This window comes from Poecilia mexicana, unplaced genomic scaffold (assembly GCF_051168715.1).
Source record: "Poecilia mexicana isolate PSO_F unplaced genomic scaffold, ASM5116871v1 scaffold_13, whole genome shotgun sequence".
In the NCBI taxonomy this organism is placed as follows: domain Eukaryota; kingdom Metazoa; phylum Chordata; class Actinopteri; order Cyprinodontiformes; family Poeciliidae; genus Poecilia; species Poecilia mexicana.
Window position 1 is genome coordinate 29,302,418 of NW_028263382.1, and position 25,385 is coordinate 29,327,802.

The window sequence follows — 25,385 nt, forward strand, 5'->3', positions numbered from 1 at the left end:
TCCGGACGCCGCCGGCAACAAACACAAGGGCGAATAAAACGGAACCAGCATTTATGTTTTGTCGTTTCCGTTTCCAGGATTTCTCCTTCGTCTACAAGCCGGAGACGTGTCAGTCTATCATCGGCTGTTCCATGTACGCCCCCCTGAAGACGCTACCCAGCCAGTGCCTGCTGCCTGTCAAACTGCCAGAGGACTGCGTGTACACGCCGAGCTGGACCATGGGGAAAATGGAGCTGATGCCTCCAGTGTCGACTGTCAGCCTCCTCACCAAAGACAGGTAGTGACCTCTAACGTAACAAACATGTTTTTCAAGTTCTGGGCCTCTTAATGTTCGTCGCTCAGCGTTCATATGGGTGCCTGAAATCCTTGAAAATGCTTGAATTTCATTTAGGTGTTTTTCAAGGTTTGGTTTTGTAACAGTGTTTACAGTTTAAAAGGGATATTTTCATACACCTCATAAAAAGACAAACATCTCGTTCTCACTGTCTGAAGTTAAATCAGACTACACCATTTTTGTTTTAGCTTTGATACAATTACCAGAATTATTTCTGTTTGCTAAATGCCAGAAAATTTAATGAGAACATTTTTTAGAAACTTTTCTTTTTATAGAACTTTCTTTGTATTTTTATTTTAACAATGTAATTTAAATTTTGGGATGATTTTCTTTTCTCTCTCTTTTGTTTATGTTTTTGTTGTTCTCAGAACAGTCAGGTGTATTAGTGTGTGTGTGTGTGTGTGTGAGAGAGAGAGACGTTTCAAAACATAAAAATGTGTTATATTTTAGTTTACCCTGCTGTATAATGTAAGATACATTATTAACGGTAATAAATCGGCCTGTCACACTGATGATTTCTGCCAGATGATTTCAAGTACTATATCAATAATGGAAGTTTGACCTCTCACTGACAAACTTTCGCTTTCTAAAGAACACTTCCCACTGGAAGTGAAAGACCAAAAATGTACAAAATAAAAAATAGCAACCGAAAACAGAAATATAGACCGAAACATTAAGTAAAATTGATTATGAAGTCTAAATAAAAACTTACAATAGTGAATAAAGTTTTGTTTTGCTTTTTGGTTAATGTTTTGTTTAAATCTCCAAAGTTTGGTGCCGGAGAAGTTTGAAAACTCACCTTGAAAGTTTTTGAGTTTTATCTTGCGAGGGGATGTTCTCTGACCGTCTGACTGTGTGTCGGCAGCAACGTCCCCAGCGTGGAGCCGGACTACAACCAGCCCTTCACCCCTCAGACCAACACGCCCTTCCTGCCCAGCAGCGCGCCGCCCAGCAACAGCGGCCCCGGCATCCTGCCGTCTCCGGCCACGCCGCGCTTCTCCGTGCCCACCCCGCGCACGCCACGCACTCCCCGCACGCCGCGCGGGCCCTCCAGCGTCCAGGGCTCGCTCAAGTACGAGAACTCCGACCTCTACTCGCCGGCGTCCACGCCCTCCACCTGCCGGCCGCTCAGCTCCGTGGAGCCGGCCACCGTGCCCTCCATCCCGGAGGCCCACAGCCTCTACGTCACGCTCATCCTCTCCGAGTCGGTCATGAACCTCTTCAAGGACTGCAACTTCGACAGCTGCTGTGTGTGCGTCTGCAACATGAACATCCGCGGCGCCGACGTGGGCGTCTACCTCAAAGACAACGGCGAGGACCAGTACCCGTGCACCTGCGGCTTCAGCGCCGTGGCCAACCGCCGCTTCGGCCAGTCGGCGGGACTCTTCCTGGAGGACGAGCTGGACGTGGTGGGGCGCGGCTCGGACGCCGGCCGCGACACGGAGCGCCGCTTCGAGGAGCTGAGGGGCAGTCTGAAGGAGAAGCCGCCAGATGAGCTGATCCTGCTGCTACAGGACCAGTGCACCAACCCGCTGGCGCCCATGGCGGGCGTGGAGTGGCCCAAGCCGAGCGCCGTCACAGTTGCCGCCCCCAGCTCCTTCCTCAGAGTGGAAGAGAGGGACTGCTACAACGACTGCTACATGGCGCTGGAGCATGGCCGGCAGTTCATGGACAACATGTCGGGAGGCAAAGTGGACGAAACGCTGGTGAAAAGCACCAGCCTTCATCAGTGGCCAAAATGCAAATGTGAGTTTTATTTTATCGTTTCTTTTTACATTCTACCAGGGCTGGGCGACGTTTGATCTTACATCTGATTTTAATATTTCTTTTTTCTTTTTGCTTTCCTTTCTAGAAAAGAAATGACAAATTACAGAAAATATTTTTGAAACGGAGTCTTATTTCTATTACTTCTGTGTATTGGGGAGAATTTTTACTTAATTACAAGAATGTAGTCATATTATTATCAGAATAAAATAAGTAATTTCACCAAAAGAAAAAAGCCATTTTAAGGAGGAAAAGCTTTTTCTCATTTTATGAGAAAAGCATAAATAGTCTCTTGAATACAGTCAGGATATCAGGATATTCTCCTGATATTAAGACTTCATTCTTGTAATAAGGCCTCATTCTCGTATTACTGTATTCTTCGAACATTATGACTTTATTTTTGTTTAAAATATATTCATATCTCAGCCTAACCCTTATATTTTTACTTAAATTCAAAGTCCAAATAAAGACAGTGACTCAAAGCATGCTGATTATCACCAAAACAGTTTGATGGAAAGAAATCAAAATCCTCCCCTTCTCAAAAATTAAACCTTTAAAAACCAATCAATGTATTGATAAATTTAATCACCCCATCCTAGATTCTCCCTCTTTGCTTTTCTTCTTCTCCTGTTTAATTAAACATTAAACCTCCATGTTTTTTTTTTCCCCCTCCCCCGTCTCCCTCCTGTAGCTGCAGACATAAGTAAGCTGTACTCTCAGGACGTCCTGCGGGTGCTGCTGTCCCTGCAGCCCGCGCTTCAGGACACCATCCAGAAGAAGGCCGTGCGCTCGTGGGGCGTTCAGGGACCGCTCACCTGGCAGCAGTTCCACAAATTGGCGGGGAGAGGCACGTATGGTATGCGCAACATGTTCACAAAGGCCGTAGAGATGCTAAATTCTTCTAGAAATTACTGCAATAAACAGTAATATTGTGGTTTTGAAACCATTTTCAAGTAATATACATTTTGTTTTTCCTGCTTCCGTACAGGTACAGACGAGTCTCCTGAGCCGCTGCCCATCCCGACCTTTCTGGTTGGTTTCGAGTACGATTTTGTGGTGCTGTCTCCTTTCGGGTTGCCCTACTGGGAGAAGCTGCTGCTGGACCCTTTCGGCTCCCAGAGGGACGTGGGATACGTCATCATCTGCCCGGAAAACCAGGCGCTGCTCCGTGGAGCCAAGACCTTCTTTAAAGATCTGAGCGTCATGTACGAGGTGCGCATCGTATCGATCACCTTCAGTCAAAATGGTTTCACTTTTCTTTTAAGTTTTATTCCTATTTTCTCTGGATGTTTATTCTTTAATTTCCTCCTTTTAATTAGCTTTTTTTCCTGTTTCGTCTGTTTTTAGGATATTTCACACTGTAGTAATATTTAGCAGTTAAGTCAGAGTATTTTTATCGTTCAAGATAATTTGTCTCATTTTAAAACATCAAGACCATTCCAGTTTTCTCTGATTATATCTGTACATTTTTAAGTAGGTGTCACTGTTTCGTGTTGGCGTGTCCCAAAATAAAAAACGTTGTCAGATTTATATTGTTTACACCTCCTGTAAACTTAAAGTTCATCTTGGAAAAAATATGTAGAATTTTTTTACCCTTTAGACAAAAAAAACAAATATTTCCTTTATTGCAACCGCTATCGTTCTGCGTCCAGACGTGCCAGCTGGGGCAACACAAACCCATCTGTAAGAGCCACCCAGAGGGGATCCTGACCGTCGGCTCCCCAGAAGGAAGGAGCACGACGGAGCAGCCCCTCAGCGACTGGTTCCTCAAGATGGCTGCCAGGGAATCAAATAATGAAGCCTTTCATAAGCTCAAACTCTTTGCGCAAGTGTGTCGCTATGATTTAGGTAATTAATTTAGTAATGCTACCACATTTATGATCACTTTAGTTTATAAAAGTAATAACTGGAAGTTTTGTTTTTATGTTCCCAGCTCCAAACTTGTCTGAGCTGCCGTTGGACAGCTCCCTCTTGTCGCAGCGTAATCCCACCAAGCCCGCCCCCCAGACCTCCACCTCTTCCAGCGCCTCCTCAGGACTCCAGAGCACCAACACTACCAGCACCAACTCTACCCAGCCCGCACAGGTCAACAGCACCCCTCCCCCTTCGTCGTCGTCGTCGTCTTCATCATCGGGCTCTCAAACTAATGGAGCGATGGCCTCGGGCAAGCCGGGCTCCTACATGCCTTTCGGGTCGGGCGGCCTGCAGGGCAGCACTACTCAGAACGGACCGCAGCAGACAAACTCGCAAAGCACTGGCGGTCTGGGCGACAGCGGATCCAGCCAGCCTCAGGTCTCCGCGGAGACGCAGGAGAGGTATGTTCTGCGCTGGAATTTTACGGCTAATTGAGCTCTAGGTTTCTCAAAAGTCCGATTTTTATCTGGTTCCTATTGGGGATTTTTTTTTTTTCCCTTTACGGAGCGATGACTGGATAGCGAACGGTGCTTAATGCGAGATGTTTTATAAAAATAATTTTTCTTTTACAGAATTTTAACCAGATGAAGTTAAAACGACACCATTTGTGGAGTTTTTGGTAGAACATGTTTACAAGAGGGTTTTTTTTTATCTTAAATGTAAAATGTTTATGTATTGTGCAGTTTTGACTTGATTACTGCTCTGAATGTATTGCTCAGTCACCTTTTTTTTTTTTTTTTTTGTGGTTCACTCTGTCTTCCAATTAATGATTAATCGATTAATAAATTAGTTGACAATTATTTCAATAATTGATTATTCACAATTAATCCAATTTAATGCTTTCAGCCCGAGTTCTGAATCTCAAAATTCGTAAAGAAAACTTAACACAGGAAATGGAAGAAATTTTACGTATCAAAAAAAAAAAACTACAACAAAAAACAATAATTTATTGTAATTTATCCTGCGATCAATTGCTTATTGTGACAAGTTTACTTACCAACTTAGTGTTTTTCAAATATTTAAATTATATATATATATATATATATATATATTTTTTTTTTTTTTTTTTTTTTTTTGACATTTTGCTCAAGTGTCGTTTTTGTTTTTCTGTCCATGCAGCACAATGGAGAGGGACAAAGTGGGCAAGCCGACGGACGGAGAGTCCCACGCCGTCTCATACCCGCCTGCCATCGTGGTCTACATTGTCGACCCCTTCAGCTACGAGAACGCAGACACAGAGGTCCACTCCAGCACTTACACTCTGGGCCTGCTGCGCTGCTTCATGGAGATGCTCCCCTTCCTGCCCACTCACATCAGAAACGCCGTCTCCGTGCAGGTGCGGCGCTTTTCCTGTGCAGCCGTCGTCGTCGGAGCAGGCGGGGGTGTGGGGTGTGGGGAGTAATTAGCGTTGGCTAATTGAGGTGGTGCTTCCACTTGTTAAATGGTGACACAAAGTTGCATCAACATGCCAGAGGGGATTCTAACACACAAGAGACATGACTATATGAGCTAATGGCTTCAGTGTTGGTGCAACAGTATCAACAAGTAAAGTAAATAGATTTGCATTTAGCACTGATATTTCTCATGTCAGTAATTTTTATTATTATTACTATTCAAAGGTTTATAATATAAATAATCTGAAATTATAAATGATGTTAGGGGTTGATTATTAGAGCTTGTTTTGATTCACTAGTTGACTTGTAAATTCATGGGAATCTTTAGCACAGATAGTTTAAAAATTTGGCAAAAAGGGACTGAAAATTTTCATGATCAAGTTTTCATTTGAGTACCAAAGACATGGAATTATGATGTTAGAAACATGTTTGGGAACCAAGACTGAAATATTCTAGTCAAAATTAATGTTTTATGTCTGATAGTTGAAGGTTGGTCAAATTTCATCAATGATTAACTCAAGTGTAATTTATGCAACATAAATCTCTTGATTGTGTTTAAGGATTGGAATGTCTCTCATCCTAGACCAGTTTACAGTGCCTAAGATTTGTGTTTTTCCAATTCCTTTCAGATTGTTCCCTGCCAGTACCTGCTGCAGCCGGTGCACAGCGGCGACCGCCACATCTACAGCCAGCACCTCAAGTCGTTGGCCTTCTCCGTGTACACCCAGTGTCGCCGGCCGCTGCCGAACTCCACCAACTTCAAGGCCTTGACGGGCTTCGGGCCCGGCCTCGCTCTCGACATGGCCCTCAAGAACCCAGAGGTGACTGATCTAATGGCTCCGCGCGAGACTTCTACTGTTGATTTAGAAACTAACAAAACTCCCCCCCCGCCCCACCCCACAGCGGCCGGAGTGTCTCCGTCTTTACACACCATCCTTCATTTTGGCCCCCGTGAAAGACAAGCAGACTGAGCTCGGGGAGACGTTCGGCGAGGCGTCGCAGAAGTACAACGTGCTTTTTGTCGGCTACTGCCTGTCCCACGACCAGCGCTGGCTGCTGGCATCCTGCACCGACCAGCACGGCGAGCTGCTGGAGTCCTGCATCATCAGTATTGATGTTCCTAACAGGTGTGTGTGTGTGTGTGTGTGTGTGTGTGTGTGTGTGTGTGTGTGTGTGTGTGTGTGTGTGTGTGTGTGTGTGTGTGCTCGCGCGCGCGCTCTATGCAAACACTAAATGTACATCTCGGCACAGCGGGGATGCTAGACTAGTCGATGCTAACAGCTTGTTGTCTCACTGCAGGGCTCGCAGGAAAAAGAGCTCTGCCAGACGAGTGGGCCTGCAGAAGCTGTGGGAGTGGTGTGTCGGCCTGGTCCAGGTGACATCACTACCGTGGAGGGTGGTGATTGGACGGCTCGGCAGGATGGGCCACGGCGAGCTAAGAGGTACGCTGTTCTCCAAAAAGACAAACACACCTAAGATCTGATGCGTTTTGATATCGATGCACCGATGTGAAAGTTTGGGCCGATATCAATATCTGTTTATCCAACTTATATAATTTGCATGATTTATTAGTTTTTTTTTCTCTTTCTATCAAAACTGAATGACAAAAGTGTTGTAGTTTGGTGCTTTGGTCTCAACTGGTCTCTTTTTTTCTTTTGAAGGAGAATTTTGTTTACAGACGCATCACAATTCATTTTACTTATTTCTGTTTTTGTTTTTTTGTTATTTAGAATATCTTTCAGTTTCAATGTTAAATGTTCATTAGAATTTAAAGTTTAAAATGAGTTCTGTCATCATTATGTCATCACTAGTATATTACTTTAAAGTGGTGTCAAATCGACATCGTCGTTTATTGTGATGACTTCTGGGAGAATTTATCATGTCGTGTTTCCCTACTTTTTGACCCTCTTTATTGCTTTTTAAAATATATTAAATAGTGGGTTTCTTTTTTGTTTTTGTTTTTATTTTATTCAACTAGTCTCTCTAGTTCTTAAGCGTTCCCTTCCTCTGGAGTAAAACCAGGCGTCTCTCAGAGTTCTGTCCTGAGCCCATTCAGATTCTGTATTTACATAAATAGTTTTAGACGAGATATTTGCAACTTTTTGTTTTTATGCAGAAGGCGGTGTCATGTCCTGGTCCCATTAAACATTTAGGTGGAGCACAAATACAGCTTTAGCAGCTACTTGTTCTAAATCCCGACTGAACAAAATGTTCTGCGACACCTCAAAGACTGAAAGATCAGGGTGTACAGGAAAAACACACAAGTTGAAATATGTTCTACTTAATGGCTCATTTGGTGCCTCAGCTCCTCATTTACTGCTGTGAGTTTATATATAAAGTCGTGTTTGGTATTATTCCTTCCCATTTGACTCATCTTTTAACTTTAAGGTGCCATCTTCAATCCATGAATACTTTGCAATTTCATATCTCCAGTGTAGGAACTGAATGGGGGGGAAAAAAAGACAGAATTAAAATTTTCTTCTTCAAACGCCTGGAATAAATCAGTAACTGAGCTTCAGACTCAAGATCTTGTTACTCAAAATTAGTTAATGTGTGTTTTAAATTGATGAGATCGACCTTATCTGTGCTGAAGTAATTATTTATGTTGCTGCGCCGTTTATAAGTCTCTTATAAAAGAGATGTTTGTTCTCAATAAGACGAACCCGGTTTAGTAAAAGTTATAAATAAAACATATTTATCTCAATTTAAGGGCTTGTAATTCTAAACATGTCCAGATTTACCAACTTAAATTCTCTTTTATTTATACCTTTTCCACCAGGGGCTTCATTAGAGTGTATTTGACAAAGTCATGGCTAAAAATTAATATTTAAAAATCGCCAACCGTACGTATAATGGGGCGTCATTAGCTAAAGTCAGTACAAAACGACAAACTTGCATGCTAGAACCAAGCAACATGACAGTGGCGTTTCTTATACCCAAGTTATTTAGAAAGTAAGTTAAAGTTTGGTCTCATATTTATTTTTCTCTGTCTATGTTTAAGATTGGAGCATTCTGCTGAGTCGGACAAACCTGCAGTCTCTGAGCAAGCGTCTGAAGGAGACGTGTCGGATGTGTGGCATCTCTGCTGCCGACACGCCAAGCATCCTGAGCGCCTGTCTGGTCGCCATGGAGCCACAGGGGTCCTTTGTGATCATGCCAGGTGAGACGACGAGTCTTAAACTTACCTCAGTGCGATTAAACCAAAAAAAAAAAAAAAAAAAAGTGCTTCCTACTTTGTTTTTAAACGGATATAAATCCGCCGGCGTTTCAGACTCTGTGTCGACCGGCTCGGTGTTCGGTCGCAGCACCACCCTCAACATGCAGACGTCGCAGCTGAGCACGCCGCAGGACACGTCCTGCACGCACATCCTGGTGTTCCCCACGTCGGCCATGGTGCAGGTCATCAACACTAACACCTCGGAGCCCATCGAAATCAGCTTCAACCACATCAACCCCGGTAGGCCTCCGCCTTAAAGAGCCGTCGGTGTCCCATCAGATCGTCTCCGTTGCCATGAGTCAAAACGTTTCTCTCTCCTTTTATTTATTCATTTATTTTTTTTGCAGAGGAGGGGATGGGACTCTTTGAATTGTTTGTCAACGACATGGATCCAGAGCTCATCAACATCCTGCCCAACTCCCCGACGACCTCGCCCGTCCACTCTCCGGGACACCACTACCACCACGGAGAGGCGGGCAAGGTCGGTCCGAACGAAGAGTCTGAAATGAATGTCATTTTTCGTTTGAGGCCTTTTACAAAAAGACCGTGTCGACAAGTCTGAACTTTTGAGTATTTTCCCCCAAAACACAAGAGCTCAACATCTACATACATACTCTCATGTCTGGGAAGTGGTTGAGATGGGAAATTCAGTTTTTCTACTATTGTGCGTAGAACGAAGATTGTTCCAGAAGCTACATAACGACCTTTATCTGTACCTAAATCAATTTTTACTCGGGTTCTACAGAGATGGAGTACTCAGAAAAAAAGTACTCAAGAGCAGCATGTCAGCATATTGTTACTGAGTAGCTACAGAAAGTGAGTTTTTCTTTTTTCCCCAAATTGAAGTGGTTGATGTCATCATTTCACACTGGGAAAAAAAAGTGATTCGGTCCATTTTAAAAGCCTAAAATGACTCATTTCCATAATTACTTTAATGTGGTATCGTTTTGTGTTTTTTGCAGTAGAAAACTATCAGTGTCTAGTAGCTGCCTCTGTGTTGATCCTGATGCTTCACTAAAACTCTGAGCGCAGTGTGAGTCGATGTGTTGGTGTTTGTGCCGTCAGGGCCAGGGTGCGGATCGGATGGAGTCCCATGAGGAGGCGCTCAGCATCCTGCAGCAGCCCATGGCTCTGGGTTACTTCATCTCCACGGCAAAGGCGGGGCCGCTGCCCGACTGGTTCTGGTCCGCCTGTCCCGAAGCCCAGAATCAGTGTCCGCTCTTCCTCAAGGTACCGAATCTTTCTTTAGTCTTTTCAGTGCAAATTAGGACTGCAGCTAGTGGTTATTGTAGAAATCAATTGTTCTGTCGATTTATTTTGACGATTAATCGCATTTTTAAAAAATTGCCACAATTTGCAAATTTTTATATAACCTTTTTTTTTGTTTTCTTTTATCACAATATTCAAAACGCATTAAGATGCAAATAAGAAAATCAATTGCTAATTTGAATAAAAATGTTCTGTAGGTTTTTTTTTAATCATAATGCAAAATATATATATTTGTAAAATGTTGACTTAATTACTGCTCTGTGTTGTTTCAGCAAATGGCCTTTTTTAGTCTGTATGCTTAAGGATTATTCGGTTACTCATTTAGTTGACGATTATTTTGACAACTTATTTATCGATTACTCTAAATAAATTTTTTTTTTAAACATAAGTTCAGGTGATCCTTTTAAATGTAAGAAGACATGAATGACTCACTTTGTACTTGCATCGTTTTCCCAGGCGTCTCTGCACCTGCACGTGTCTTCTGTCCAATCAGACGAGCTCCTGCACGGTAAACACTCCCACCCTCTGGATTCTAACTGCACCTCCGAGGTGCTCAGGTAGGAAACCAAACCTTAACCGTCTCTAAAGAAGAGCAATGAGATCAGTCACTCCTCAATATTTACATTTTTTGTTTTTATGTTTTTTTAGATTTGTCCTGGAGCAGTACAACGCCCTCTCCTGGCTGACGTGCAACCCCGCCACCCAGGACCGGCGCTCGTGTCTGCCCGTTCACTTCGTGGTGCTCACACAGATCTACAACTTCATCATGAACATGCTCTGAAAGTCTTAATGAGATCAAACTGCTGATCTGAGGAATCACGAAGACAAACTCTGGATTTTATTTTTTTATTTTTTTCCTTTTTTTTTTTTTTTTTCCTTTGCGCTCGTCACACTCCCGTCAGGAGCAAACGTGGCAAAGGCGCTCTCTTCTTCTTCCTCCTCATCCTCCCTTCCTCCCGGTGTTCGTCTTTCTTCACACACCGACCTGGAAAAGTCCCGCCCCAATCAATCAAATGCCAAGAATCCAATTTTAGCATTTTGGATGATCGAGGGATGTTTCGTAAAGGAGGAAAAAAAACACAAAAAAAAATCCCAACAACTTCTTTTTAATGACAGTAGATTGCAATCTAAGAAATTTTATCTTAATAAAATGCCTGCATATATTATTTATTGTAAGTTTTTAAATGTGGAATTTTTAATGCTTAATATCTTTTATATATTACAAATCCTAGAGGGTGTGTACATCTCGCTGTAAAGGAATTGGTTTAAGAAGTGTAATTTTTTTCTCAATTGGAGGATGGAGAGAGAGAGAGAAAGAGAGAGAGACCTGTTACAGTGAATTTGCTGTAGATTGCTTTTAGAATCTTATTTTTTCAAAAGGGGGATACAGACCTTTTTATTGCCATGCTGTAAAAACGAAGTTAAAAACTGGCCTGGGCATTTTTTTTTTTTCTTTCCCCCACGTGTCCCACCCAGTGAGTGGATGAGACTTACCTCTCTGTCTGTCTGTCTCTCTCGCACAGTAACTCGATGAGCTCTGAAGAGGAATTAAAGGTACATTGTCAGATTATATATTTTATATAACAGATTTAGGTAATTGTGTGTGTATATGTGTACATATACCTGTGTGCCGCTACTGATGGTGCAGCTTCTGTTTTAGGAATAAAGTGCGTCTACCTTACACATTTTGTCACTTTGTCAACGTACTTTATCAGTGTCTTATAGGATGTAACGCGGCAAAGTGGGACTGAAATGCGAGGTGGGAGTAAAATTTTTACGTCTTTTTTTTTTTTTTTTTCACTAAACAAAAGACGTGGAAATGAGGCTCAGTTCAACCCTGAATTTTTTTTTTTTCGGGGATAAAATATTGATCCCACAGTGAAACACAGCAGTAGCAACATTATCATCAGGGATGCTTATTTACAGCAGAGAGACGGGGAGGATGGAAAGAGGTTGCAAAATATTTAGACCTAAACTGTCAGGGCCACAACTGATTGATTTAAGGGACACACTTTTCAGACTAATTTGTTAAAATAATTTAAAAAAGAAAACATATAAAATTACACCCAAAATTAGTTTTGCCAATGGCAGATTTTGATTTTCATTCAGTCAAAAAGATTCGTCAGCCGCTTCTCACAAAATACAAATTTCACTTTGAAATAAAATAGTTTTTATCAGAAAAGTAGGAAGATTAAATTATTTGCATCCTTCACTTAAATGAACAATTGGTATAACTGCTAATATTATATGCTTTCAGTGACATTGATGATGATGCAACCTGAACAGTGTGTTGAGTTGGAAGTTTTCTTTACCATAACCTTAATCCTCAACTCCATGAGATTAAAGAGACATGCTGGCTGGATCACTGGAAATGGTTTATTACGATTATTATTTCCACTCAGAAGAGCCATTTTGGAGGACTAAATGATTAATTTTAAACCAAATACCAAGTGTAGGCTTCCCAGTTCTACTTTGAAAACATAATTGCTAACTGAAAAAAAAAACTATTCAAGAAAAGCACTGAATGCCCCAAATTTACATTTCTACGTTGACTGCATGTGTTGTATTGTTAAAAAGAAAAAGGAAACTATGAACTTGGTCATACTTTTAAGATCAAGCTATCTAAATATTTTCAGTAAAACTGTAAAAAAACAATTACACTTTTCATGTATTGATGGCAGAATCAGTCGTATTATACGCCGAGAAGAAAACACACGAGAGGCTGACTTTGAAGCCCATTTACTTATTTCTTTCTTTTCCCCTGAGAAGCCGTTGAGGCCGGTCTACTGATCCCTGGCACCCGGTGGAGACGCGGCTTATCGCGGGTGAAGCTCAGTTCTCCGGGCGAACAGCGTGGCAGCCCTAACCCTGCCAACACTAACAGGATTGAGACGGTTGTGAGAATGGAATTAGCTAATCAAGGAGAACATGTCATCCCAAAGCCTCATCCAATCACCATCTTATGTTCCTCTTAATGGGATCCGGTTGAAGGGTGGCCCACGTCGTCTGAATCGGGGGCTTTAGGGGGACCGCGTACGGGACAACCAGTCCTGAGGCGGTGCCCCACTGTTCGAGGAAACGAGACGTTTAAACGAGAAAACCCAAAGTCTGCGTCCGTTAGCGGGAGAGGAGGAACCCTTACTTTGATTAATGGCGGCCTTCCTGTTCAGCTTAACAGTGACCTCACATGATACCATTTGGCTCAGACGCATCCTGTTCTTTAAAAAACACTAAAATAAAAAACATCGTACTCTAGAATGTTGTGATGAAAATAGGGCCTTATTAGCCAACTAAATCAAATTTGTTTTAAAAAAAAAAACATACTGTCACCTTCCTAAAGTTGGATTTGTTTTTTTATTTTTTTGCCAAAACTGATATTTTATGGCAAAAAGTTTTTTTTTTTTTTTTCCTTTTTTTTTTGTCAAAAAAATGTGGGATCTGATGCTATTTTCGTTGGCTTTCAATAACTTACCTGGTCCTTTAATCTGTTCAAGTTCTCATATTCTATCTAAAAAAATGACTAAAATAATTAGCTATGTGCTAATGCTTGTCCTTCACAAGACATCAACATTAAATTTTTTCCCCCCAAACTTGAAACAGGACGGATAGAATTGCTATTAATGTTGGTTTTGCATTGCTATTACCTTTCAGCAAGAAGAAAAAACATCTTTATGAAGAGAATCGAGATCCTTTCAAGGAAAATTCTCAACAGTAAATCATCAGTAATAATCAAAGAAAAAAAATCAATGTTTCCAAAAATCATATCACCAAGTAAGATTAAAATTATGTTTGTTATGCCATTTAAAATCTTCGAACGTGTCTTAAACCATGGGTCTAGAGCTAAATGTATGTATATTTCATTCTCATCTCAAATTGCTGCGTCTCCTCTTCCTCCTGGCTGCCACAGTAAGCCGTCTTCCCCCTAAACTCAATCAGAAAGGTTTAGAGGGCTGATTAGATTAGCATAAGCAGCTGGGAGTAGTTAATGGTCTTTGCTGGTGTTGATAAGTAACACTGACTAATTGGCCCGGTCCAGCCGCAGAGAGCCGACACCGGCTCACAGGAACAGACTGTGGCTTCTGAGACAAACAGCGCTGGAGCAGTGCCGTGTGTGAGATGCTGAGGCTCAGATGCGATGAAGAGAGCTGTTGGATGTTCTTCGCCAAGACACGGACTTTAACTGAAGGACGGGATTTGATTATACTTTAGCTTCCTGCTCAGGTAGGACTGAGATTTATGGCAGAAATATGTTTGTTTTCTAGATTTTCTGCCTGACTTTATCACTAATTTTACCAGACCAGGTAAGGAAGATCAAGGTTTTGCACAGCAAAAATACAAAATTGTATGCTTGTTTACTTAAGTTCTTAGTCTTGAAATAAGACAAAAATAACTTAAAGCTTAACTTTTTGACAAGACAAATAAGCTTGTTTTAAGTCTGTATTTCTTGAACACAGTGGCTCCACTGGCAGATATTTTCACTTATTACAATATATATGCATTTTCTCACTATCTAGATTTATAGATTAAAAAAAATCTGTTATTGGCCCCAACAATTACCAAAATCATGAAACCTTTTAATTCTTTCCTGCACTGATCATTGTGACGGTAGGGATGAAATGTAGAAAACATTCAATGTGCAATCTTGATTTAATCTTGTCATGATTTAAAAATAAAAATAAAAAACAGGTGAGGATTTTAGAGAGTTTGTTTATGAGTAGTGCTTTGTCTCTGCTCCTTTATAGAAAAGTTTCCTTTAAAGAAAAGATTCAAATTTCATCTAGAGTCAGACAAAATTATTTGCAAGGATTGAAAAACTGAAAAACAAAGTTGTTTACTGTCATGCAGTAAATGCGTCATGGAGGACAATCTTAAATGTATTTCCAACCAGTTCACTTAAAAACTAAAATATCAGCAGTGATCTATCCTGCATTTATTAAAGATGCTTTTGTTCATCAACCTTTGCAAGATTAGTAACTGTTTTTTTCTGAATGGAAAACTAAATCGTAACAGTAGAAATCTTGCAAGTCGGTACATTTGTTAAAAACACATTACGGAAACCGTTTTTTTTTTTTTACATTTCTGTTTTCTGTTATTTTTTTCTGTTTTTTTCAGGTCATGTGCAGCAGTTCTTTTATTTATATATCTACATACTCCCTCTAGCTCAGATTACAACAGACAAGATTAATTATGCAGTCTATACGCAGCTCTATGTTATGATGTCACCGGGTGACGTCTTTGAGTGGATGCTTGGAACAAATCGATGCACTGATGTGTCATTAGTTTCTTCAGATAAATAGAAACGAAACTCAAGTTATCTTTGGGCATGAAGAGGAATGATCTAGAGTAAACGCACAGCTGTAGCAGGAAACTAGAGATCGGGCGGGAAATCTGGGAGATTTCCCGTAGGTCAGGTGATGGACTCTGACCTGAACTTTCAGAGCCACATAAAGACAGTTGCAAAATCAGTCTTCCATCACCTGAGGAACATATCCAGGATTAGAGGACTAATGTCCCAGTAAAAGAAAGTAGAATCTAGAGAAACTCATCCACGCCTTTCTTTAGTCGGATTGATTACTGCAACAGCATCCTCACAGGTTAGCATAAAAAAACCCAAACCTGCAGCTGATCCAGAACACTGTTGCTCGCGTTCTCACTAAAACCAGCAAGATGGAGCACATCACTCCAGTTCTACAGACCCTACACTGGCTCCCTGTAGCTCAGAGAACAGACTTTAAAATATTGTTATTGGTTTATAACTGACTAAAAGGCTTAGCACCACAATACATTAAAGATCTGCTGCTGTTGGATCAACCTTCCAGACCCCTCAGCTCTTCTGGTTCTGATCTCTGCTTCCCCAGAACAAGGACCAAACATGGAGAAGCAGCACTCAGCTTCTACTTGCCACAAATCTGGAACAAACTTCCAGAAAACAGCAAAACAGCTGAAACACTGAGATCCTTTAAATCCAGGTTAAAAATCAAACCTATGTAGAGTTGTCTTTAATATTAACTTGGCAATGATTTATTTTAATAAGTTTTCTTTAGTTTCCTTTATTATGTCACTGCACTGTAATCCTTTATTTATATATATATATATATATATATATATATATATATATATATATATATACACATTTTCATCATGTAGATTACTTTGACTCACCTTAAACTTGTCACTGAAATGTGTAACACAAACTTCCCTTTCCATTAAACGAAACATTTTCTCGCCCGTGACGACAAATATTTGCTAAACCGAGTCACCCCAACAAACAGCATCGGTATTCCAAACTAATCGCTAATCAGGTGTCCTTGGAGTGGATACATTCTAAACTTAATAAATGGATTGACTCTGATTAGCAGAACAGGATTACCATTTGTAATGCAATCTTCTGTAACGAGATACTGTGTTGTTTGTCAGGCAAAAAGTGGCTCCCGAAGACGCCCACATAAAAGTGACTGGATATAAAGCTGGTTTGTAGAATAATATTTGGACAATCGTTTTATCTGTATCTCATATTTATTAGCGTCAACATGAATCTGCACGCCTTCACGCCCCTCCCAGCCAGACCCCCGGCCTATGCACCGATGGGATACCAGGGAAGAAATGTAAGAAGATTAATTTTTTTTTTCTATTTTTAAAAAAATTGGAAGACATATTTGATGGTCCTGTTTGTGTTTCGACCCAACTGCCACTGAAACTGGTCATCTTTTCCATCTTTCCAGTTCAGCCTGCAGCCTCCCGGACAAACACAGAAGCCGTACTTTGACAGTGCCTTTCACCGAGCAGCACAGAAGTCCTCCACATCCGCAGTGAGTCGAAGAAACTGGAATCAAAACTAATTTGTCAATACGCTATTCAAATGGATGTCGCATATGCACGCGTTGTACCTTTCAATACATTTTCAAGAACCACAGAACTTTTCTTTTCACTTCTTTTTTTTACGTCAATAGCAGCAAGGTCAACAATTTCTAAACTTTGCTGCATTTTACTGGGATTTTTATGTTCAAGAGCAACACAAAATGGAGTATAACTAAGACTTTGAAGAAGAATTATGCATAGTTTTTTTTAATATAACATAAAATTTTAAAATGCTTTCCATGCTTGTGTGTGTTCAGTCTACTTTATATTAATACACGGGGGGGGGGGGGGGGGGAGCGTACCAAATCAGATGTTTGCTGGAGAATATAAGGGTGGACCAAGAAACAGGCGAGTCAGAGAATAGGTAATAGACATTTAAGGTAGGGTCGAGTTATAAAATTACAGTTCAAATGTTTGAACATCTCACAGAGGACTTTTCAATGTATCATGCAAAAAAGAGAGAAAAAAGTATGCTACAGCTGCTAGCCTAGGAAAGATGGCCGACCACCTCGGGTGACGTCCCAGGTAATCAAAACATTAATCGAAGAAGAAGAACTCTAGCGAAATGAGTCAGGGTTTGAAACTTATGTACAACATTCAAAATTCTTTATGTGGCACATTGAACTGTAGTAAACAACCTAAAAGGTTTTTACAGTCTCTCTCCCGAATGTGACCGAACTCTGAAAGAAACATATCAAACTCAAATCGGCTGAATACGTCTCGTCTTTTCAGATTTTTATTGGCAGAACAGAAACGTATTAATGATATGAACACTTTTGCGAGGCACTCTGTTAGTAGACCAAAGTCCATATTAAGAGTAAACATTAGGGTTAAATTGGTTAAAATAAAAATATATATGTTGATATATCTTTGATTTAAAGCTAGCATAGCAGTTAGCTAATTATTTTTTTCCCCAGATAAAAAGAAGTTGTCTACACGTCGATATTGCATGGAGGATTTATTACCACAAACTAAAGGTATCTAACTTTATGTACTTTTCGAAATAAAAAACATACACAAGTGAAGTTTAAATTTCAACAAACTGCTGACCTGGTAACAAAATCACAGCTGAATTACAAATTAGTTTAAAAAAACGGTAATGATTTTTTTTATGCTTGGATGGCAAAAAAAGCAACTTTTTTTTTGATGGCCTTGACAGAAAATGCATCAGAAATCCCACAGTCTTCCTCAGGAGACGGTGATGAAATTTCCAATCGCAAACCTGCTAGACTCAGAACAGTCTAAAGAACCCCAGCCCTCCTGCAGACGGCCATATTTAGGTGAGCTTAATCCTGAAATGCTCACTGCGACTGAAATTGTAGTTTTTAAAACGTACTTTTCTCCGTCTGCTTTTAGACTCTGCGTTTAGAAGCACAGCAGGAAGAGAAAAAGCAATAAATGCCGTCCATAACCCGAGTGATCAACCAGAACCTCACCCATCATCTACACCTCCTTTCCACCCGAATGAGAAAGCGGATCTGAAGAGACCCAAGAGCTGCCAAACTAACCCGACGAGCGGCTTCCTCGACAGGAAGCGACACCTGGAGGGCCGCAGCTCCGGCGGCGTGAAGAGGCTGACGCGGGAAACGGAAGACGAGAGGCTTGACCTGTCTTTATTCACCGCACCTTGTACAGACCCTTCCACACGCAGGATGCAGGCGCAGCCAACGAGCATCAGTAGGCTGTACGCGTCCTCTTGCTGCAGATGCTTCTCTTTCCCGGGTGCAGAGCTGCGTCACTACCAAACTGCATCATGGGAGCAAAGGTGGAGCCACAGAGTGGATGTCCATCTGGGGCAGAAAGTCTTCAAAGAGTATTTCTGTGAGGGGTTTCCGCCTACGTTGGCACCCCATGTTTATTCTTCTCCGGACTCTGTTTACCTTCCAGACCAGAACACGCTCCAGTCATTTCTGTCCCTGCTGTAGAGCATAACTCTCATTCTGGCTTTTTTTTCCTCTGGACTTTTAAAAACCTGAGAGCCGATCGTTTCTACAACAGAGAATGCTTATAATCCTTAATCTGCTCTGTAAACGTGTTGATGACAAATGTCATTCCTCTAAAAATCAGGTTTCTACAAAGGTATATTAAGGCAATAGAGAGCCAAAAAACTCACTTTTTTTTAAATAGTCTCAGAAAATTTCTAGAAAAAGTTGGAAATTTGCTACAAAACAAACTTGGAAATTTCTGAGTTTCAAAAATTGAAAACTTTCAACCATTGAAATTTCCAAATTTTTTTTTTTTTTAAGATCTACAATGGCCTTAATACGCCATCGTAGTTTCTTCAGTTTTAATTTGCTTTAAAATATCATGCTTAAGTTGTAAATATACCCATGTACCACTGGCTAAGAACACAAATATAAACCAGGAATTCACATGCTTTGCATTCCTTGGGTTCTTTGTTTGTTTTTTTATTTGATGGAGTATGATTTTAACAGATATTGTGTTGTTTTTTAAGCCCAATCACTCGGCTCACAAATCCCTCCTAGCATAAGGCAACAACTAATGGAGAAACTAGCAAATATCAAAATGAAACCCTCAGACTTATTAAGAACCACTTTAAAAGATTAATGCAATTTTGCTACTTAACTGTAGCAAAATTTAAAGAAATTAGAAATGGCTTAAAACATTTGCACAGTTCAATAAATAAGTTCTCATCACAAATAAATTACCTCCTTAAGGAAAATTGAGTGTATTGAATTCATGTTTTTTAGTTGGAATCCAATTCTCACCTTACAAAAAGTAAAATATTTCAGTGCACCAGAGCAAAAATATATATAAAAAAAGCTTATGCTTGTATAAATATACCATATTTGACTATGATATGAAAAATAAAATCTTTAGTTAAGCAAATATCTAAAGAATATATTCACATAGGTGCTTAACAATAGCAGTGCATTTTTCATAGAAGCGCAACCTGACATCTGGACAATAAAAGTAGTTTTAAAATGGAATGGGTCACATTAGGGAAAAGCGCACAGGGTAGAAAGCTTCTACTAAAAATAAAACTGTCAGCTTTCTGCTGTCAGCTCCGAGGCTCAAAAAAAAAAAAAAAAAAAAAAAAAAAAGCGGCGCTACATGAGACTTTCTCAGCTGGACATTTCCGAGCAATTAAACCACGTCCATCCCCAGACCCCTCGCGACTTCCGTCAGAGCCTGGACGGCACCGGAAGTACCGCAGCCGTCCTGCGATATTCCTCCGGGCTCGTCGTCGATGTGAGGAATGGTCGTCATCATGCAGTAGACCGGGGAGTCTGCTCCTCTGGGGCTGTGCTGGGACGACGCTTCCTCCCCTCCGGAGAGGTCTGAGGAACACGAGGAAGAGGAGCAGGAAGAGGGCGAGGAGGAACCGGCGGGGGAGCTGCGGCTGCTCTCTGGGGCGGCGGCGGCGGCTTTCTTCTTCACGCTGCTGACTCTCTGACTTTGCCGAAGGTTCCGCGGCTTTTCGGCCATGTTCTTCATGATCTCCTTCGTCACCTCGACAGTCTCAAAGCGCACCATGTTTACTTTTAGGAAGCCGTCGACGTCCTTCCTGTATCTGTGTGCAAACCATGTTATTGATTAGCCTAATTGTACTGTCTGCAGCAGCTTTTAAGCATTATGTTAATATCTTTTTCCACATAGATTTTCTTTCATATTATACTGTAACAAGTGACAGTTTTAACAAAAAAAAAAGAAGTTTATAGAAGCTACATACTGCAGCTTTAACAAATAACCTACTTTTTAACATTTGCAGTCTGAGCTGCTCTTCAAAGCCTGACTCGAGCTCAAACCTTTGGATTTTTTTTTCACATTACAGTTTATTGCATCAGGATTTATCTGACAGAGCAAAAAAATAACGCATAAAATCTTAGGTTAAAAGCGCCAGAAAACAAAAAAAATCACATGTACAAACATTCCCTATAATAGAAAACAGTCACAGCAGAATCATGCAGTGGGCATGATTAAAGGCACATTCAGCTAAATGTTGAATACCTGAAGCGTGAATGCCCAGAGGGCCACTTCAGCTCGTGCTTCTTTCGGAGGTGAAGCGTGAGCGTGTAACACCAGGAGAAGACCTTGTCACAGATGTGACACTTATACTTCGACATCCCGCCAGCCTGTTGGTCAAAAGTCAATCATTTTAATAAAATATCTTAAAAACGTGTCACTGTGTCAGCGGGTCCACAGCTTATGAACGGTTGACGGACCTCGTGAACTCTCTTGAAGTGGTGGTTCATGGTTTGCAGCGTGTAGCAGGAATAATCGCAGCCCTGCACTGTGCAGTGATATACGGTACCCTCATTGTGAACATCTGTGTGCTTCTGGAGGTCACGTTGGTTTTTAAACCTGTCATTTAAAAAAAGTATATATTAATACAGCTTTAAACATGAGCCTGGATTGGTTCGGAAACCGAACTTTTACAGCAAGAAATATCTGTGAAACATAAAACAGGCATGTTGGGACAAAAGACCTTCGTTATGCCTCTTTTCTGACTTACTTTCTGTAAAAAAAAAACAAAAAAACTATCATTATATTGGCTCATAAAAAATTGTCTTCCTTGACTACAGTGTTGTTTTTATGATTGTTTTGAGAAAAAAGCAAAACTGACTTGGAAAAAAAAAAATCTTCCCACAATACAAAGACGAGGATCAGTTTTGGACGTCTACCTTTTGTCGCAGAAGTCGCAGGGAAACGGTCGCTCGTCACAGTGCCGGAAGCGGATGTGGATCTTCAGAGCTGCTAACGTGGTGCAGGTCATATCGCAGAAGGGACACTTGACCTGATTCACTGCAAACCAAACAGACCCACAGTTTTTACAAACAACGCCCAGCAGGACTATTTAAGTCATGCTAACTGGGCCAAATGGGTTTTAAACTAAAATCCCCGAAAATGTTGTGATTTATTTTGTTTTTCTACCTACTCAACAATACACTGTAAAAACTAACAATTTTATTTAAACTATATTTTTTTGTAGAAACGGGATCGCAGAATCAATACTTTGTCATGGAGAATTATTTTGGGCCCGATTGAAGAAAATTGAAAAAAATCATTTAGATTCTTCTCAGTAATAAAAACAAGATCTAGATCAGTCTTCTCTTGAAAACACTTGCTGTATTTAGTCTTGTTTTAATACAGAATATTTGGGTGCACTAAGATTTACTTTAGGGCAGAAGTTAATGAGAAGATGAGGTCCTTGTTACCATGACAATAGATGAAAACCAGAAAGCTTGGAGAACGTGATCACTTCATATTTCATCCATCAGTTTTCTCAGTAGACTTTGATGTAAAAGTCATAGTTTTGTTAATAAAGGTGCAGCAATAAATTTGAAAACATGATTACTAAAATGCAGTTACTGTGTGCAGCTTGATGATACAAATAATTCTCCATTATGTGACTGGTGTCACATAAAAAGCATATTGCAAACAGAAATGTTTTTCACGAGCAATATTTGTGTTTGTGGGACTATGATTGCTGTGTCACAGCCAGACAGTTACTGAAAAAATAAGTAATAAATAGTTTTTATCGCCCCTTTTATTGTTATCACAATATACTAATACTGTGGTAAAGATTTTCTTTAATTCTCTACAGATTTATCTTTAAATCTATGTCACCCATCTCTATTTCGGTCTAAATTTAAACACCTATTTAGGAAAAACATTTCAAGTGTGATTCACCTCATAAACACAGACAGCAGAAAATAACCTTTATTTGGTAACAAACTGACGGCTGTTTTTTACCGTGCTGGCGAATGTGATCCCTCAGGAGCCTCTCACTGGGAAAAGCTTTGCCACAATGTTCACACACAAGGGATTCTGATTCAATTAGAGTTAAAAAAAATACATTAGCAAATACATAGCATCCCTAAAAACATTTCAATATCACCTAAACAAAAAAAAACAAACAGTGTGTCCCCACCTATGGGCTCAGCCTGCCTCTGGAGGTGGTCGAACAGCTTGGTGTTGCTGGAGAACATGCTGCCGCAGGTGGAACAGGCCACCAGTCGCTCCTGAGTGTGGCTCCGCATGTGCTCCCTCAGACGGTACCTGATCTTGAAGAAGGCGTCGCACCCTGGGACGAAACGATGAAGGGGCAGTTAGCGCGTTGACGTGGCAACATGGCAACCGACGAGGACTCCCCCCCACTACCGTCCTACCTGCCCAGCTGCAGAAGAGCGCCTGCTGCTGGGAAAGAGACTGCTGCTCGGCACTTTCTACGTGGTTGTCCACGTGGCGGTAGAACCACTCAGGATTGTTAAAAGTGCTCTGCAAATTGATTTTTAAAAAGTACTCTTAATGATAATCAATAATTGTTAAACAAGCAGCGACTTCCACTGAGAGAAGACACCCACGTCGCAATGCTCCCACTGGCACACGTATCCCTCGGAGCCCTCTGGCACCAGGTTGTGGCTGTGCGCGCCCTGGTTGCAGCTGGGGAGGTCGGGACGGGACTTCAGCAGCTGCGAGCCAATGAACTTGAGTTTTCCGTGGTAGTTGTGGAAGTAGGCATGAACCTCCAGCTCTGTGGGGCTGCCCATGGAAAGGAACTCGCATCCGCTCCACAGACACGCAAACTCGTCTGGAATGAAACAGAGAGCAGTAATTAAAAAGGCGGCCTCAGTACAACATCTGTATGTTATGTTTCCCCCTTAAATATCACACTAATTAAAAGATACTAAAGGTATTGTGAATTTTTAACGCCTGTTATAAATTATCTCAAAAAAATGTCCTTATTTTTGATTTTTACATATTATGAAAAACAAATGAAAGGAGGTTATGGACAAAAAGGCAACATGTGTGTAAAAAAATGGAGTATTGCCATGGGAAAAACTGACTCATAAACAACCCAGATTCCAAAAGAACAGCTCTCCAAATAGCTCGCATATTTCTGCAAGATGTGTTGCTTGTTTATTAAAGAAAATAATGTACCATTGGAACAAACTAATTCAACAGCATTCTCCTTTTGGAAATTCATTATATATATATATATACATACATAACAAGCGAGACTCTACGTGTTCTTGATGTTTAATAAGTGTTTTGTAACATACAAGCTCATTTTTTAATTGAAATACTAAAATAATTTCCCTTTTCGATTAAACTCTTATTTATTTAGATGCAATAATCTCCCGAATCCCAACGACCAGTTTTAAGACAACTTCAACGCTAAATCCTTTCCTCTAACGAAGATGTTTCTAACATGCAGTTTCCTCCAAACGAACCCAGCTCCTCCAAGGCGTCCTTGTCTCCTAGATAATCCCTCAGATGCAGGGACATGTGGTCGCTCAGCTCCTCCATGCTGTGGCCCTTGAAGCTGCAGGAATCCCACTCACAGTCCACCTCGAAGCTCTCCAGCCTCTTCGTTGTCATCATGATAAGTGATCAGTGCTCCTCCGACGCAGCTAAAAAACAACCAACCCCACCTTTATTTATTTTTATTTTAACAATAAAAATCTCCAAAACCTTCGCTACGAAATTAATCCAACAGGAAATAAGTTGCTGTTTGAACCTATTATTAGTTACGTTTGGCTAACAGTTTCATAACCGTTGCTGAAGTTGGGATAAGTTAGCACATTTGTGTTTTTTTCTTAAAAAGACGCTAGGCATTTTTAATACAGTTTCACTCGCGTTATGAATACAGCGATAAAAACGTAAGGTTTTCTTATATTTTTACATAAATCTTCAGCAGCTCTTACTTCTCGGTTACTCCTTCTCGTTCCCTCCTTGCAGCTTGTCTGCTTTGTTTATTTCCTGTTTCGGCACGAAAACGGAAGTGGCTCTTCTTCGTCGCTCCCGCGGATTGAGTCAGGAGCATACCGCCAGCTACTTTCCTCCATTATTAAATCACCCTAAATGTCACGCAGTGACATGGCACTTCTTTAAATGTAAAACTCAGCCCCCGTTTTCGTAGTTTTGACACTTTTATGATGTTAAAGTAAAATTCCTTTTTCCCAGTTCCTTCCACATGAAGCTAAATAACTTGTTTAGGTATGTATTATTTATGTCAGTTTTCACCTACCTTATTTAAATGTTGTATAATATTTAAACATAAAAAATTACCATTTAACATTTCAAACCTAAGAACATAAAAACAATACTAGAATAATGTTTGCAAGAGTTCCACCACATCTTCTTTATTTATAGTTTTTAACCGAGTTCAGAAATTTCATATTTCTGGCACATGTAGGTTTAAAAGAATCTTGGACAATCTGTTTTTTCTGACAAGAAGTCGTTCTAACAATCTGGGTTGGCCCAACCTCTCTGACTTGAAACTGGTAGAGAATTGTTGAAGGTGGCTGAAAATTAGCCCAATGGCATGAGGCCTAGATCTCAAAGATGATAAATCAAATAGTGGAAATTTGGAAAAAGCTGGTCAGAAATTATAAGAAGAGTTTGAAAGCTGTAAAATTAATAAAGACTATAAATATGGAGAAAAATATACAGTATGCATAGCATACCACCTTTTAAAAAAATCAAAATAGAAATATATATTTTTTTAAACATTTATACAGATTTTGATGTTTTTTAGTAATCTATTGTGAGATCCCCATCTGATTTAGTATAATAAATAAAATTCTTGTGCTGCATCAAACTTTTCCAGAGGTATGAATAACTTTATTGACCTGGCATAGGCACTTTAGTAATTTTAATGTGTTAA

General features: G+C 40.5%; 3 protein-coding genes across 4 annotated transcripts in view; 2 read left to right on the plus strand and 1 right to left on the minus strand.

Annotated features, from left to right (window-relative positions):
• LOC106913958 (mediator of RNA polymerase II transcription subunit 13-like) overlaps positions 1-11,573 on the plus strand; it is a 28,140-nt gene extending 16,567 nt beyond the window's left edge. For both annotated transcript variants that reach the window (XM_014980421.2, XM_014980422.2), the window contains exons 15-30: positions 78-277; positions 1,200-2,080; positions 2,790-2,954; positions 3,087-3,310; positions 3,751-3,946; positions 4,032-4,413; positions 5,132-5,348; positions 6,036-6,227; positions 6,310-6,533; positions 6,706-6,848; positions 8,408-8,566; positions 8,678-8,863; positions 8,971-9,104; positions 9,689-9,853; positions 10,349-10,449; positions 10,541-11,573. In XM_014980421.2, the coding sequence (XP_014835907.2) occupies positions 78-277; positions 1,200-2,080; positions 2,790-2,954; positions 3,087-3,310; positions 3,751-3,946; positions 4,032-4,413; positions 5,132-5,348; positions 6,036-6,227; positions 6,310-6,533; positions 6,706-6,848; positions 8,408-8,566; positions 8,678-8,863; positions 8,971-9,104; positions 9,689-9,853; positions 10,349-10,449; positions 10,541-10,673 (3,702 nt within the window). In that variant the 3' untranslated portion in view covers positions 10,674-11,573. The remainder of the gene's footprint in view (positions 1-77; positions 278-1,199; positions 2,081-2,789; positions 2,955-3,086; positions 3,311-3,750; positions 3,947-4,031; positions 4,414-5,131; positions 5,349-6,035; positions 6,228-6,309; positions 6,534-6,705; positions 6,849-8,407; positions 8,567-8,677; positions 8,864-8,970; positions 9,105-9,688; positions 9,854-10,348; positions 10,450-10,540) is intronic.
• Positions 11,574-13,901: 2,328 nt separating this feature from the next.
• On the plus strand, positions 13,902-19,080 carry LOC106913957 (uncharacterized). The gene is made up of 6 exons (XM_014980420.2): positions 13,902-14,113; positions 16,416-16,497; positions 16,615-16,701; positions 17,668-17,727; positions 17,910-18,030; positions 18,107-19,080. The coding sequence occupies exons 2-6, from the start codon at positions 16,423-16,425 to the stop codon at positions 18,673-18,675; spliced, it is 912 nt and encodes a 303-aa protein (XP_014835906.2). The 5' UTR covers positions 13,902-14,113; positions 16,416-16,422; the 3' UTR covers positions 18,676-19,080.
• Positions 19,081-19,127: 47 nt separating this feature from the next.
• Positions 19,128-24,509, minus strand: LOC106913956 (histone H4 transcription factor). Its single transcript, XM_014980419.2, has 10 exons — positions 24,424-24,509; positions 23,950-24,129; positions 23,080-23,306; positions 22,885-22,993; positions 22,647-22,799; positions 22,469-22,543; positions 21,397-21,517; positions 20,938-21,076; positions 20,723-20,847; positions 19,128-20,285 (listed from the first exon to the last, which is right to left on the minus strand). Exons 2-10 carry the CDS (start codon positions 24,098-24,100, stop codon positions 19,859-19,861), a joined length of 1,527 nt encoding a protein of 508 aa, XP_014835905.2. The 5' UTR covers positions 24,101-24,129; positions 24,424-24,509; the 3' UTR covers positions 19,128-19,858.
• Between the last annotated feature and the right edge of the window lie 876 nt (positions 24,510-25,385).

Coding starts and splice junctions, on each gene's coding strand:
- LOC106913957 (XM_014980420.2), top strand. CDS start 16,423: ATGAATCTGCACGCCTTCACGCCCCTCCCAGCCAGACCCCCGGCCTAT. Junction 16,702..17,667: donor AGAAGTCCTCCACATCCGCA/GTGAGTCGAAGA, acceptor TTTTTTCCCCAG/ATAAAAAGAAGTTGTCTACA. Junction 17,728..17,909: donor TTTATTACCACAAACTAAAG/GTATCTAACTTT, acceptor TGGCCTTGACAG/AAAATGCATCAGAAATCCCA.
- LOC106913956 (XM_014980419.2), bottom strand. CDS start 24,100: ATGATGACAACGAAGAGGCTGGAGAGCTTCGAGGTGGACTGTGAGTGG. Junction 23,307..23,949: donor GGACGCCTTGGAGGAGCTGG/GTTCGTTTGGAG, acceptor GTTTCATTCCAG/ACGAGTTTGCGTGTCTGTGG. Junction 21,077..21,396: donor TGCGACTTCTGCGACAAAAG/GTAGACGTCCAA, acceptor TTTAAATGACAG/GTTTAAAAACCAACGTGACC.